At 46.6% G+C, this 12180-nt stretch overlaps 1 protein-coding gene across 1 annotated transcript; it reads left to right on the top strand.

Annotated features, from left to right (window-relative positions):
* Positions 1 to 3699: 3699 nt before the first annotated feature.
* LOC309591515 (kelch-like protein 23) lies at positions 3700 to 11777 on the top strand (the record flags this gene model as incomplete). The annotated part of the gene is made up of 4 exons (XM_082313982.1): positions 3700 to 4912; positions 6484 to 6636; positions 8083 to 8508; positions 10887 to 11777. The coding sequence occupies 3 exons, from the start codon at positions 3700 to 3702 to the stop codon at positions 8391 to 8393; spliced, it is 1677 nt and encodes a 558-aa protein (XP_082170108.1). The 3' UTR covers positions 8394 to 8508; positions 10887 to 11777.
* Positions 11778 to 12180: the final 403 nt, after the last annotated feature.

Genomic DNA, 12180 nt, shown 5'->3' with positions numbered 1-12180 from the left:
AAAGTTACTGTCACTGACAAAAGCAACACATCTGATTCGTGTAATGTATTCTGCTGGCCTGTGTGTCATCAGGCACCTGTTCTTGTGAGGGCCTGGAGAGAGTGAACACAAGCGTACGTGTCAGCCTTTGGGTAACACCCTCATTTATTTTGTCAGTCAGACAAAATACTGCTCTTCTGGAGCGCAGTAAGGCTGTTGCTGTTCTGTTTAAAGAAAAGTCACTCTCCCATTCTCCTGACTGCCGCCCTGACAGCATGCTGCTGCCGCTCCGTATAGAGCTAACGCTGCCTGGATCTTCATGCTGACAGCTCTGAGTCAGCCAGGTGCTTTTTTTCTTGCTGGGTTTCTGCTGCAATGCACAGGCCCACAGAATGGTGCATACGGATATATGTTTACACTGATTTCACCTATTCACTGTCGTCCATATCTATAGTATAATCCTCGCTTACAGGTGGGAAGGGAACATCTATGTCCATTTTAACTTTCGAACAGAATTGTTCTGTCTATATAGTTTAAGGAATCATTTGTGAACGTGCAGTCTTTCTCTTTACCACTCGCAGTGAGATGAGCCCAGAGAGCTGGGCTATGCATATAGAGAGATTAAAAATAAGTCTCATTAAAGTAAAATAATGTATTTTCATGCCATGTTTTCCTTCTTATAGTCCCACAAAAGGTCCAAAATGATGATGTAGCCTACTATTGAACTGACGTCTGGTTTGGCTTAAGTGCCTTAATAAGTGAGAAATGAGTCCAACTTTTGCAGCACTGCTGATGTAGCCCGGCAGCCTGCAATTGCTGTAGCTGTCTTCCTCTGTTTTCTGTGCAACGTTGTTCTCATTTTCTTACTGACGTTTGATGTTGTTGCTACCTTCTTTTTCTCAGTTGAAGATTTTTAGGAGTGGTCTGGCCTGTTTTCAGACTGATAGTGTATATAAATTAAGATTTTCTTTGATTACTTCCTTGTAAATGGTCCTGCTTTTAGCCCTTTACCTATTTTAATGAATTGCAGAAGGTTGCTTTGAACAGTGTGTTGTCTAAGATGTCCAGAATAATATACTTGAGTTCTCAGGAGCGTTGCTTTAATGATGGATATTTGATAGGTGCCAGAGATGTTTGTATCGGAGATCTTGCCCTATCGTCTTGTGCAAGGGCACGAAGACGGCATCTGAAGAACTGATGGGTTTCAAGTTGTGACAGGTTTAAGTTGTCTGATTTACAGGTTGTACAAAAAGGTAATGGCCGTTGCATAGTACAATTTTGTATGATTACTTTTTTTTAAAGTTGTGTGTTTCCCTCATTCTAGATGTGCTGCTTAATGTTCCAGATTCTGTGCCGGTCTCTTCTGTGCTTTTCAGAACTTACTTGTGAGACAGCTTGCTGTCAGTTTGTCCACAGATCTCAGCTACTGCTTACTTAAAAACAAACAAACAAAAAACTAGTATATGAATAATCATTTAGCTTTTTCTCCACTTATATTAACTATTGTTCTTTTAGCCTTGAGGAACCTACCTTCTAGTTTGCTGTGAGAGTGAGAAACTGAGTGAGAAATTCATCTTCATGCTCAAAAAGGGTGTTTTTTGTGGTTTTGATGAAAGTACTGAAGCAGGATTTGAGAGCAGATTAAGCAAAGGAGACTACTTGAAATAGTAGCAATTATGATGTGATCACTTCAAGTAGAGGGTAGAGCCAATGCTATTTGCTAGACAAAGTGCATGTTGGAGACAGAAGAAATTTTTCAATTCCAGTAGGTAGGCCATTAAGCTATTAATATGAGGTCTTGGGGGCTTTTTCCTCTTAATAAAAGAGAAGAGAGAACTTTTCTGAAGCACCATAATTACCAAATTTTTCCACATATGGGTATAAGGGAGGGGAGATGAGTATCTCCAAAGGGTGAAGCTGGTTTAAACTGGTAACCCAGGCAAAAGAGAAAGGGAGACGCTCATTGAAGGGACACACGTTGAGTACGTGGTGCTGCTGACCTCCAGACTTGCTGGGGGTTTAAGTCAACATGCTCTCTGGGAGGGAGATGACTTAGGTAAAGATGTTATGAAAAGAACTGCATAATGAAAGGCGTATGTGTGTATGGGAAATTTTCTATATGGTAACAGATCTGCTATTGTACACCAGCTACTATGACGAGTACTTGGCGTTAGTATTATGTGCTAGCAGGATGGCCAGACTTGGGAGAAGTTCCCGCTTGTCCATAGGAAGCTGATGAAATGGGAAGTGCAAAACCACAGTAAAACAAAGCTGTTGGCACGGGGATGTATGAACAAAGTCAGGGCCGTACAAGGGAATGCTGCAGAGAAAGAAACGGAGTGAGTGCGGTAGCTGAGGGACAGGCCCGGGTCAGAGAGGCAGGGCTACTGCTAGTGCCTGGGTTACACCACAAAACTCCGGTTTCCTGGGCTAACAATGCATCAAGAGTGGTTGAAAAACTGAAGGCAGAGATGCGGGGAGGGTTCATTGTTTTTTGTTTGCATCGGCTTATTTATGTCTCGTGTTACTATGTAAAGGCCAAGGGCAAGTTTGAGTCCTGTTGCACGGTTATCATGCGAGGAAGGATGGCAGAGGGGTATGTCCATATACACTTTCCAGCTCAGACTCCTTCTGTAGTTCATGCTAAAGAATCTGTGTAGAGCGGGTGCTCTCCTTTTGGGTATTAATAATAACAAACACCCACCTCCTTTTGGTAGGAGAAACCGCTGCCGGTCCTTTCAATCCAGGAGAGCTCTGGCAGGGCAAGGGGAGCCTGGCTGCTGGATCCAAAGGATCCAAACCCTGCTGCAGGTGAAGGAGGGAGCCCAGCTGCTTAAACCCAGATGATGCTGTGTTTCAAATACTGTTAAAGGTCTCCATTGCAGAAAATGTTTTGCTAGCAGAGAAGAAAAAGACTTCTTAAATTGTGAACCACATTTTCAGAAGCGATAAAAGCCAATATAACCACCTTCCTGAATAATTTTCTTACACTGGGAGTCCGTTTGTCAGCATAGTTTGTGACTGTCCTTGCACCCTGCCAGGCTGAGGTGTTTGAGGAGAGCTCTGGCCGTCCCCTCTTGAATCTTGTCCTTCTGGAGCTCGCTGCCCTTCCCAGCATCGCCCCTCCGAGCCCCCGGGAGAGCGGGGTGCCTCTGCGAGAGGCTGGTGGCAGTCAGAGGCCCCCTTGCTTTGTTGTGTGGCTGAGTGCCACCGAGCTGGTGACGCTCCCCAGGCATCTGCTTCTGTCCCTAATGCGGCCGGGCCTGATGTCATCATCGCCTTCAGCCTTTTAACCCCCTGCCCCCGGGGCCCGGGAGCCCCAGGGCAGCCGCAGCACGTCAGGCCGGAGCTTCCCCGGGCCCAGCCGGCGGGCGGGGGCCGGGCCGGGCGCCGGGGCCCGCTGACCTCGCGGAGGGGCCCGCGGGGGCGGGCAGGCGGCCGGGGCAGCGACACGGGAGCGGCCGCCGCGGCCCCGCCGCCTCCCGCGGGCAGCGGCTCTCCCGCAGACGGTCAGGGGGCCGCCGCGGGCCTGCGGGCGCCGCCGCCGCGCCGCGCCCGGGCGTAAGTACCGCGCCGGGAGGCCGCGCGGGCGCGGGGCGGCGGGGCTGCGCGGAGCGGCTCTGCGGTCCGCGGGCGGGGCGCGGACAAAGCCGCGGGGGGCCCGGCCCCGGCCCCGGCGGGCGCGTCCCGGCCGGCCGCTGGTGTGGGCGGGTGGCGGCGATGGCCGCGGGCGGGCAGGAGGAGTACGCGTACCTCTACAGGGACGGCGCTCACCCCGCCGGCTTCCTGGCGGCGTTCCGCGCGTTCTACCTGGACGGGCTCTTCACCGACATCACCCTGCAGTGCGCGTCGGGGGTCATCTTCCACTGCCACAGGGCCGCCTTGGCGGCTTGCAGCAGTTACTTCAAAGCCATGTTCACAGCCGATATGAAAGAGAAATCTAAAAACCAGATCAGACTTCCCGGGCTCAGCCCTGCCGTACTGGAAGCCCTCGTGAATTACGCATACACGTCGCAGATCCAGATAACAAAGAGAAATGTCCAAAGCCTGCTCCAGGCTGCAGACCTCCTCCAGTTCGTGTCAGTGAAGAAAGCCTGCGAGCAGTTTCTGGTGAGGCACTTAGATACTGACAACTGCATAGGGATGCACTCCTTTGCTGAATATCATGATTGCCCGGAGCTAGAAAAAGAGTCCAGGAGGATATTGTTGTGCCAGTTTGAAGAGGTGTGGAAGCAGGAAGAGTTTCTGGACATCGGCAAGGAGAAGCTCTCTTATATCCTCTCCAGAGAGAATCTCAACGTTTGGAAAGAAGAGGCTGCTGTTGAAGCTGTTGTGAAGTGGGTTGCACACAACGTGGAAGAAAGAATTGAAGACATCTATGAACTGCTGAGCTGCATCAAAGTAGACTTAGATAACATATATTTGAGGTCAGCTTTAAGCCTACAAAAAAAATGCCGACTTAATGACAATAAGATAAGGTCACTCATATACAATGCCCTGAGCCTCAATCCCAAAGGTCTTTCCAGAAGACCCACAGCAGCCATGTATGTGATCGGAGGATATTACTGGCATCCCTTATCAGAAGTGCACGTTTGGGATCCTTTAACCAACACATGGGTCCAGGGAACAGAGATGCCAGATCACACCAGAGAGAGCTATGGGGTCACTAGCTTGGGGCCAGACATATATGTGACAGGAGGTTACAGAACAGAGAGCATCGAAGCCCTTGACACCGTGTGGATATATAACAGTGAGAGAGATGAATGGACAGAAGGCTGCCCCATGCTTGACGCAAGGTATTACCACTGCGCAGTTTCCTTGAGTGGCTGCATCTACGCGTTGGGTGGTTACCGAAAGGGAGCTCCGGTGCAAGAAGCTGAGTTCTATGATCCTTTAAAAAAGAAATGGCTTCCTATTGCAAACATGATCAAAGGTAGGTAAGCTTTTGTATGGCGTCTGCCTCAAATGTCGATCCTTTTGCGTTTGCCACTTTTATGTGCCATGGAGGCACTTAGGGTTTGATCTGAGTTCTAGTGAAGTCCATGGGAGTGTCCTGTTAGTGTTGGTGGGCTTTGGCTCAGGTCTTTCCTAGCCAAACGACTGCAAACATCCCAACGCTATGCTGGGCCGTGCCACAGAACCCTAGGGTCGAAAAGCAAGTGGTAGTCTCAGTTTAATTTTGCCTTATCTCAGGAGTAAAATTCCTGTTCAAATTAGAAAGAAAACAGAAAACTACCTGGGATTAGAGTCCATTCAGTAGATGGGCAAAGGGTGAGCTCCAATAAAGGGATTGTATTATTTTAACATAAAACCAGATTACTAAGATTTTCTGTGCAATTATTTATAAAGGTGTCATCTTCATTTAAAACTTCTTGCATGCAGTTTCCTCATATTTCAGTGTATCATCTGTTCAGGATCCTTTGTTTAATCTCTAGTGTGAGAATAATGAAAAGCACTAATACCTGCTTCTAGCAGCTAAAATAGTGATCTATTAAAAATGTATTAATTTGGATCACAGCTTAACTAAAGGGTAGTATTTTGTTACAAAATTTATAAAAAATTATACATTTTATCATACACTTCTATAAATTAATGCAATTATTTACAAATAATTATAAAATATTACTGTAAGTTGACGCAACATAATATTTTTCTACATACATGAGAAGTTTTGGAGGTATCTGTAACAGGAAAAAACACTTATCATGCTCCTACAACTTTCTTCATTGTTTGTATATTTTCCACAAGCATTGCTATTATTCTCTTCGTATTTCTCTTCTTATTTCCTTTAAAAATAGAAATGCTACGCTAATACTGTGAGCAGTTACACATTCTGTGCAGTTGGTTTGTCCTGTTTTCTGTGTGAAACTGCTTAAATGCTTAAAAAAACCAAACTGATTTCCTAATGTAGGTCCATTTTATCTTGCCAGATCCCTTGTTTTATTTTGTTTTGTTCTCCTAGAGACAGAGTTAACATGGCTCCATTCTGTTTGTGTCCTTGTTTATACAATAGTGTAATTAATAATACCATGAGAAAGACTAAAAGTATCAGAAGAGATACCTCGAGACACTGAATGATCTCAACTCCCATGGTCTTTGTCCTTGCCATATGAGTGACTTTCAAAAATCTCTTAGTAAAATAATGAAAGTAATTCCTTATTCCAAAACCAATGTGACAACGTGTCTTTAATTACTGCATAAAAATTCTGTGAAATACTGTGTGGCTGTATTATACGCAATATGTATCAGTTACTGCAGTTTTATGTAATTGCTCTTGACTTATGCTGATAAAATAAGGTGTCTTGACAAATTTGTTTAATTTTCCATTCAGTTAAATACTTGCAAGCATAATTTCACCCTAAAATATTAAGTTAAATACTTGCAAGCATAATTTCACCCTAAAATATTAATTAACAAGTCATTTGAAATGGGATTATGGATGGAAGTGACTGTGGTTATTGTGTGCAGTCTGAAGGTGTGTTGTGACTTTCACACTGTGTACAGGTGTTGGAAATGCCACCGCCTGTGTCCTGCATGAAGTCATCTACGTAACCGGAGGTCACTATGGATACAGGGGGAGCTGCACCTATGATAAAATCCAGAGATACCATTCAGGTAGCAATGAGTGGAGTATAGTCACCACAAGTCCGCATCCAGGTAAACAATAATTTCTGTAATGAGCATAGAGCTTGATTTGATTACTTGTATCTGGGAGTCTTTGAGCCCACTAAAAGTTTCTGGCATGTTCCTAACAAAAGCAGCAATGCCTTTAGGGCAGCAACGGCCAGAGTGGGATCATCTCCCATTTCCAGACTCTGAGAGGAGAAGGGGAGACCCTCTTCAAGCATCTGTTCTATAGAAATCACTATATAAATATTGAACCAAGGAATGGCTGCATTCTATTAAATAATACAGTAAACTAACTTTCTGTAAAATCATAGAATCATTTAGGTTGGAAAAGACCTTTAAGATCATCAAGTCCAACTGTTAACTTAGCGCTGCCAAGTCCACCACTAAACCGTGTCCCTAAGCACCACATCTACATGTCTTAAATACCTCCAGGGATGGGGACTCAACCACTCCCTTGGGCAGCCTTTTCCGATGCTTGACATCCCTTCCGGTGAAGAAATTTTTCCTAATATCCAACCTAAACCTCCCCTGGTGCAACTTGAGGCCGTTTCCTCTCGTTGTATCGCTTGTTACTTGGCAGAAGAGACCGACCCCCACCTCGCTACAACCTCCTTTCAGGTAGTTGTAGAGAGCAATAGTGTCTGCCCTCAGCCTCCTCTTCTCCAGACTAAACAACCCCAGCTCCCTCAGCTGCTCCTCATAAGACTTCTGCTCTAGACCCTTCACCAACTTCATTGCCCTTCTCTGGACACGCTCCAGCACCTCGATGTCCTTCTTGTAGGGAGGGGCCCAAAACCGAACACAGTACTCAAGGTGCGGCCTCACCAGTGCCAAGTACAGGGGCACTATCACCTCCCTGGTCCTGCTGGCCACACTATTCCTGATACAAGCCAGGATGCTGTTTGGCCGTCTTGGCCACCTGGGCACACTGCTGGCTCATGTTCAGGCGGCTGTCAACCAAAACCCCCAGGTCGTTTTCCCACGGGCAGCTCTCCAGCCACTCCTCCCCAAGCCTGTAGCATTGCATAGGGTTGTTGTGACCCAAGTGCAGGACCCAGCACTGAGCCTTGTTAAACCTCACACAGTTGGCCCTGGCCCAACGATCCAGCCTGTCCAGGTCCCTCTGTAGAGCCTTCCTACCCTCCAGCAGATCAACACTCCCGCCCAAATCTATCTATTCATAGGTATTTGGCAAAAATAATTTGTATGAATTTTAAAAGGGTTTTCTCTATGTTCTGCATTTGGTAACGGTAAGTTTTTAAAGCAATTCTCGTTAAGTACTGTTGCTCACGTCTGTATCTTCTGTAATGCCTTGAACTTGCTTTTACCGAGGGTAGCAGAAGCTCCTGAGGTGTCTCCTGAGCTCAGTGAAGAAACTCAGTTGCCCTCAGTGGTGCCCAATGTTTGTCATGTAGCTGCAGTTTAAGTTAACGTTATCATGCTGAGTTGAACTGTATTCCTTTCTTCCTGAAGAATACGGATTGTGTTCAATTACATTACAAAACAAGATCTATTTTGTGGGTGGACAGACCACCATCACGGACTGCTATGACCCAGAGCAAAACAAGTGGAAGCAGATGGCTCACATGATGGAGAGAAGGATGGAGTGTGGTGCGGTGGTTATGAACGGATGCATCTATGTAACAGGAGGATATTCCTACTCGAAAGGAACGTATCTGCAGAGTATTGAGAAATACAACCCTGAACTGAATAAATGGGAAGCAGTAGGTAATCTTCCCAGCGCTATGCGGTCACATGGCTGCGTCTGTGTGTATAACGTGTAGACAATTTTCATATTGCTGCTACAGAAAACAGCAGATGCAGTATTCATCATAGTACTGCTTACCTCATGAATGAGATGTCTGATACAATCTCTTAACGCACATCATTAAAAACTAGGTATAATTTGTCTTTATTTTAAACAATTCAGAAATATAAATGTGGTAACAAGATTTCCATATATTTTTCAGTCCAATCATTCTTTGTCATGAAGGTTTTCAAATGATCCCTTATAATACTTTGTGCAGCTATATAGGAACTACTGTGAAAGAGAGATTTGTTTTCATTAATCACTGGGTGGAACTGTAATCTGGTGCTAAGGTGAGTAAAGCCAAACAAGATGCTCTGCACTTCTATGGACTACTGGGCTTAAGATGAAATCTTCGATACTCCAAAGGTAGCTATAGAAATGGTTCATTGCCACAAGGTAAGCATGTGGTACATATAGAGCAATATCACTTTAATAACTAGGTTATGACATCCAGAAATCATGGGCAGTTATAGGATGCCTCTAATTCTACCTTGAAATGCCAGAGTGGAGAAGAGCACAGGCTGGGAATGAGGGAAGAAATGTCATGCAGTAGCCCCAGAGCACAAGCCAAAAGTGTGCACTAGTTTTCCAGAAGGAGAACAGTGCTCTGCAGTACGAGGCAGTTTGAGAAAAGTGCTCACTTTGCCGTTCTCATGCTGGCAGGGCCCTTGAGAAATTTAAAAGAGGACCCTGCATGGCTTTGCAATGGGGTCTTTAGCTGATGCACAGGTATTGGTGATTTTTTTTTTTCAGGGAAAAGCCTTACCATGGTAACTATTTTTTTTAAATCAGATTTAAGATGTGTGTCTTTGAGGAATGGAAGGAGGAAATGAGAGAGACTGGAAAGTTGCTAATTTTCCCCCGAGATACAAACTTCTCTATTTTTTTAATACCATTCGGTCTTTTTAGAGTGCTAAACTGGGACTTGAGCAAAGGTGACAACTGAAGAAACTTGCCAAAATATGTGAGAAATTGAATGCTAAGTGGTCCACTGGATTTATTTATTATTTCTCTCAAAACGTAATACGAGATCTTCAGCTTCTGTGTAGAAAGCAACTTGAGATGGGCAGGAAGGTCATCATCTTGTCACCTCTTCACTGGGAGGCTCCCGTGGCAGACTCCCAGTGCAGCATGGCAGTGCCAGCGCCAGCAGAAAGCAGGACCCATAGGTAGTATTTAAATAGCTGGTGTTTTGACCCTGCCATCCCCAGCCTTCTCACCAGTCCTTGTTTTGCATCCTGCCATGTAGGCAGTAATACAAATGAATGCATTTTACTGAATCGTGATTGCAGTGGCTTCTCAGGATTTGTTTTCACCTCATAGCTTGTATAGATACTGCAACGTGGGGCTTTATATTAGCCTGGTTCCCTCAGGGAGCAGGGTGCAACTGTGTTGTCTTTCTGTGCGTGTGTCAGCTCCCCTCTAATGCTGGACTCGCTTGTCTGGGTTCAGCCGTGTTCTACAGGGAGGTATAGGCCTTAAAAATACACATTTTTTTCTTCAGGTTTTGTGAAAACTAGGAGCAGGATAGAGGGGGGAGAGAGAGACTGAAAGGAAGCACACGAGTTGTATGCGAAGTACAAGATGGCAAAGCCTTCCCAGTGCCGAGGAGGTGGCTGTGAGGAGCATTCCTGCTCCCTCCTGCCTTTGCTGCCCCTCACCCGGTCCTGCTTCAGCTGCTGTGGGGCCGTGCGGTCTGATAGCAGCGATCCAAATAAAGAAATGCTGTGGGGAGCAGAGAGGCTCCTTTAGCCCGCATCAGTTCCCCAACCCAGCTTATAAAATGACAGCAGAAGCAGCTGTTGGAGATCGGCATGGGAGGGAGGGACATCGCAGGGCTGCCGTAGGGGGGGGAGGGAACTTCCTACACCAGCACTGCCACCACAAGTGAAACTTTGCTTTTATTGGATTTATCAGATATGATGGAAGCAGCTTTCCAAGCAGGTAAGCCCTGAGTTTATAATAGTTCTTTTTCTTGATCATAAGCATTTTCAACATTTTATTGTTCTTTCACATTTTTGTACTATTTCTCAGTTGCATTTGGCTGCTGGTAGCAGGCGGCACTCAACTCCGAGCTTTGATGTGAAGTTCTGTGATGTATATATAGTTCTTGTTTTTGATGTCTTTGTGTGTCACCTTACTATGTCAGAAGCTCACGTGTGCGTGGGTGCAGCGTTTGCTTCGTTAGCCGTCCCACTGAGAGCTATTTAAGGATCCAGTGTAATTTGTTTAAAGGCTCTAAATTGTAAAGAGGTGTGGGGAATTGAGCTCTGACGCGGTTTGAAATGCGTGGGCCAGGCAGGTGAGCAACAAAAATGAAGTGAATTTGTTTCTCCTGGAAATCTCCACAGCTGAGAATTGTTCAAAGGCAGGGGGAGATTTAAAGGACAACATTGCAAAAGCATGAAGGTGATCTTTGTATTGAATGAAACCACAGTGAACTCAACATGCGTATGTAATTTTTCAGCGCAAAACAGGTACCTGTGAAGCTCCATGATTGTCGAAAACCATGAGCGTAGAACAGCTGCTTGTGGCTGGCCCTAAGGTTTGTTCCGGCCCGTATCCTGTCACCTACAGCCCTAAGTTGGTGGAAGGATGCAAGAGCAAGGCAAGGGCTAACAAAACCTCCCAGCATCCCCTTGCATGCCGCTTCTAAACTGGGCGCTTAACGTCGGTGAAAGGCAGTGCTGTTTGGGGCTGTTTCTCCCTCCGGGCGCCCTGCAGGCGAGCCCTGCGCTGCTTCTCCACCTCAGCGTAACTGCGAAGTGAAAAAAAGCCTGTAGTTCTGACACACAGGGGGAGCATGTGCCAGTCTGGCGTAAATCAAAGTCGTTGAGACTTCTGCCTAGGGCTTGATAAGTCCTGATTTTTTAGAGATTTTTGAATGCGTTAGAATAAATGGAGTGTAAAAGTTCAGACTCACTGTTAAATTTAACTGGTGCTATTTTTTTACAATAACCTACAACGCCCTTTTAAATTAGCTCACATCTGTAGCGCATCCCAAGAAGGCGTGTAGCGATCCGGTCTTCGGCACAGGCAGCAACGTGAATTCCCTGAGAGGAACAGGGATTCTGGCCCCTGGTCAGCAACGCCTGTGTCCTACGGGCGGCGGGAAGCTCGGAGCGGGGAGCCTCTGGCCATCTGCACGACACGTTTTTAGTAAGAATAGTTGAATGTGAACACTAAATTATTGTGCTATCGGAGCTGTGTTACGGTAGGCACTGTTTTACTGTTTCACTTGTGAACTAGAAAATGAACTAATACAGAAGTCAAATTAATTGCTAAGTCAGTAGTACTTATTAACGTTTTTACTCGCGCGATCCCCACGTTGGTAGCGCCATAGGTGCCTACAACACATCTGTAGTACTGAAGTGAATGCTTGTAATATTTAATAAATGTAAATATGGCGTCAGTGTACAAACGCAAGCTTTTAAGTTACTTTTTCTGCTAACTGCAAGAGCACGTGAACGAAACCCCGGCAGCCCGGAGCGCGGCCCGTGGCCGAGGCTACGGCCCGCGGGTGGGCGAGGCCCCCGCCGCCAAGCAGCGACGCGAACGCCCCTCCCCGCTGCCCGCATCCAAGTATCTTCCCCAAAGCGGCCCGGGCGCCGGCGGAGGAGCGGAGCGGAGCGGGAAGGGCTGCTTGAGGCGGGGCGTCCGCGGGGACGGGGGCGGGGAGCAGAGGGCTCCCGGCCGGGGCCCGGCCCGGTCCCGCCGGCTGCAGCGCCCGCCGCCATTCCGCGCCTCCTGCCCTGCCCTGC

The sequence above is a fragment of the Platalea leucorodia genome (genome assembly GCF_965183815.1).
Source record: "Platalea leucorodia genome assembly, chromosome: 5".
Classification (NCBI taxonomy): domain Eukaryota; kingdom Metazoa; phylum Chordata; class Aves; order Pelecaniformes; family Threskiornithidae; genus Platalea; species Platalea leucorodia.
The sequence above is the reverse complement of the archived record's forward strand: the minus strand, read 5'-3'. Positions and strand labels throughout refer to the sequence as shown.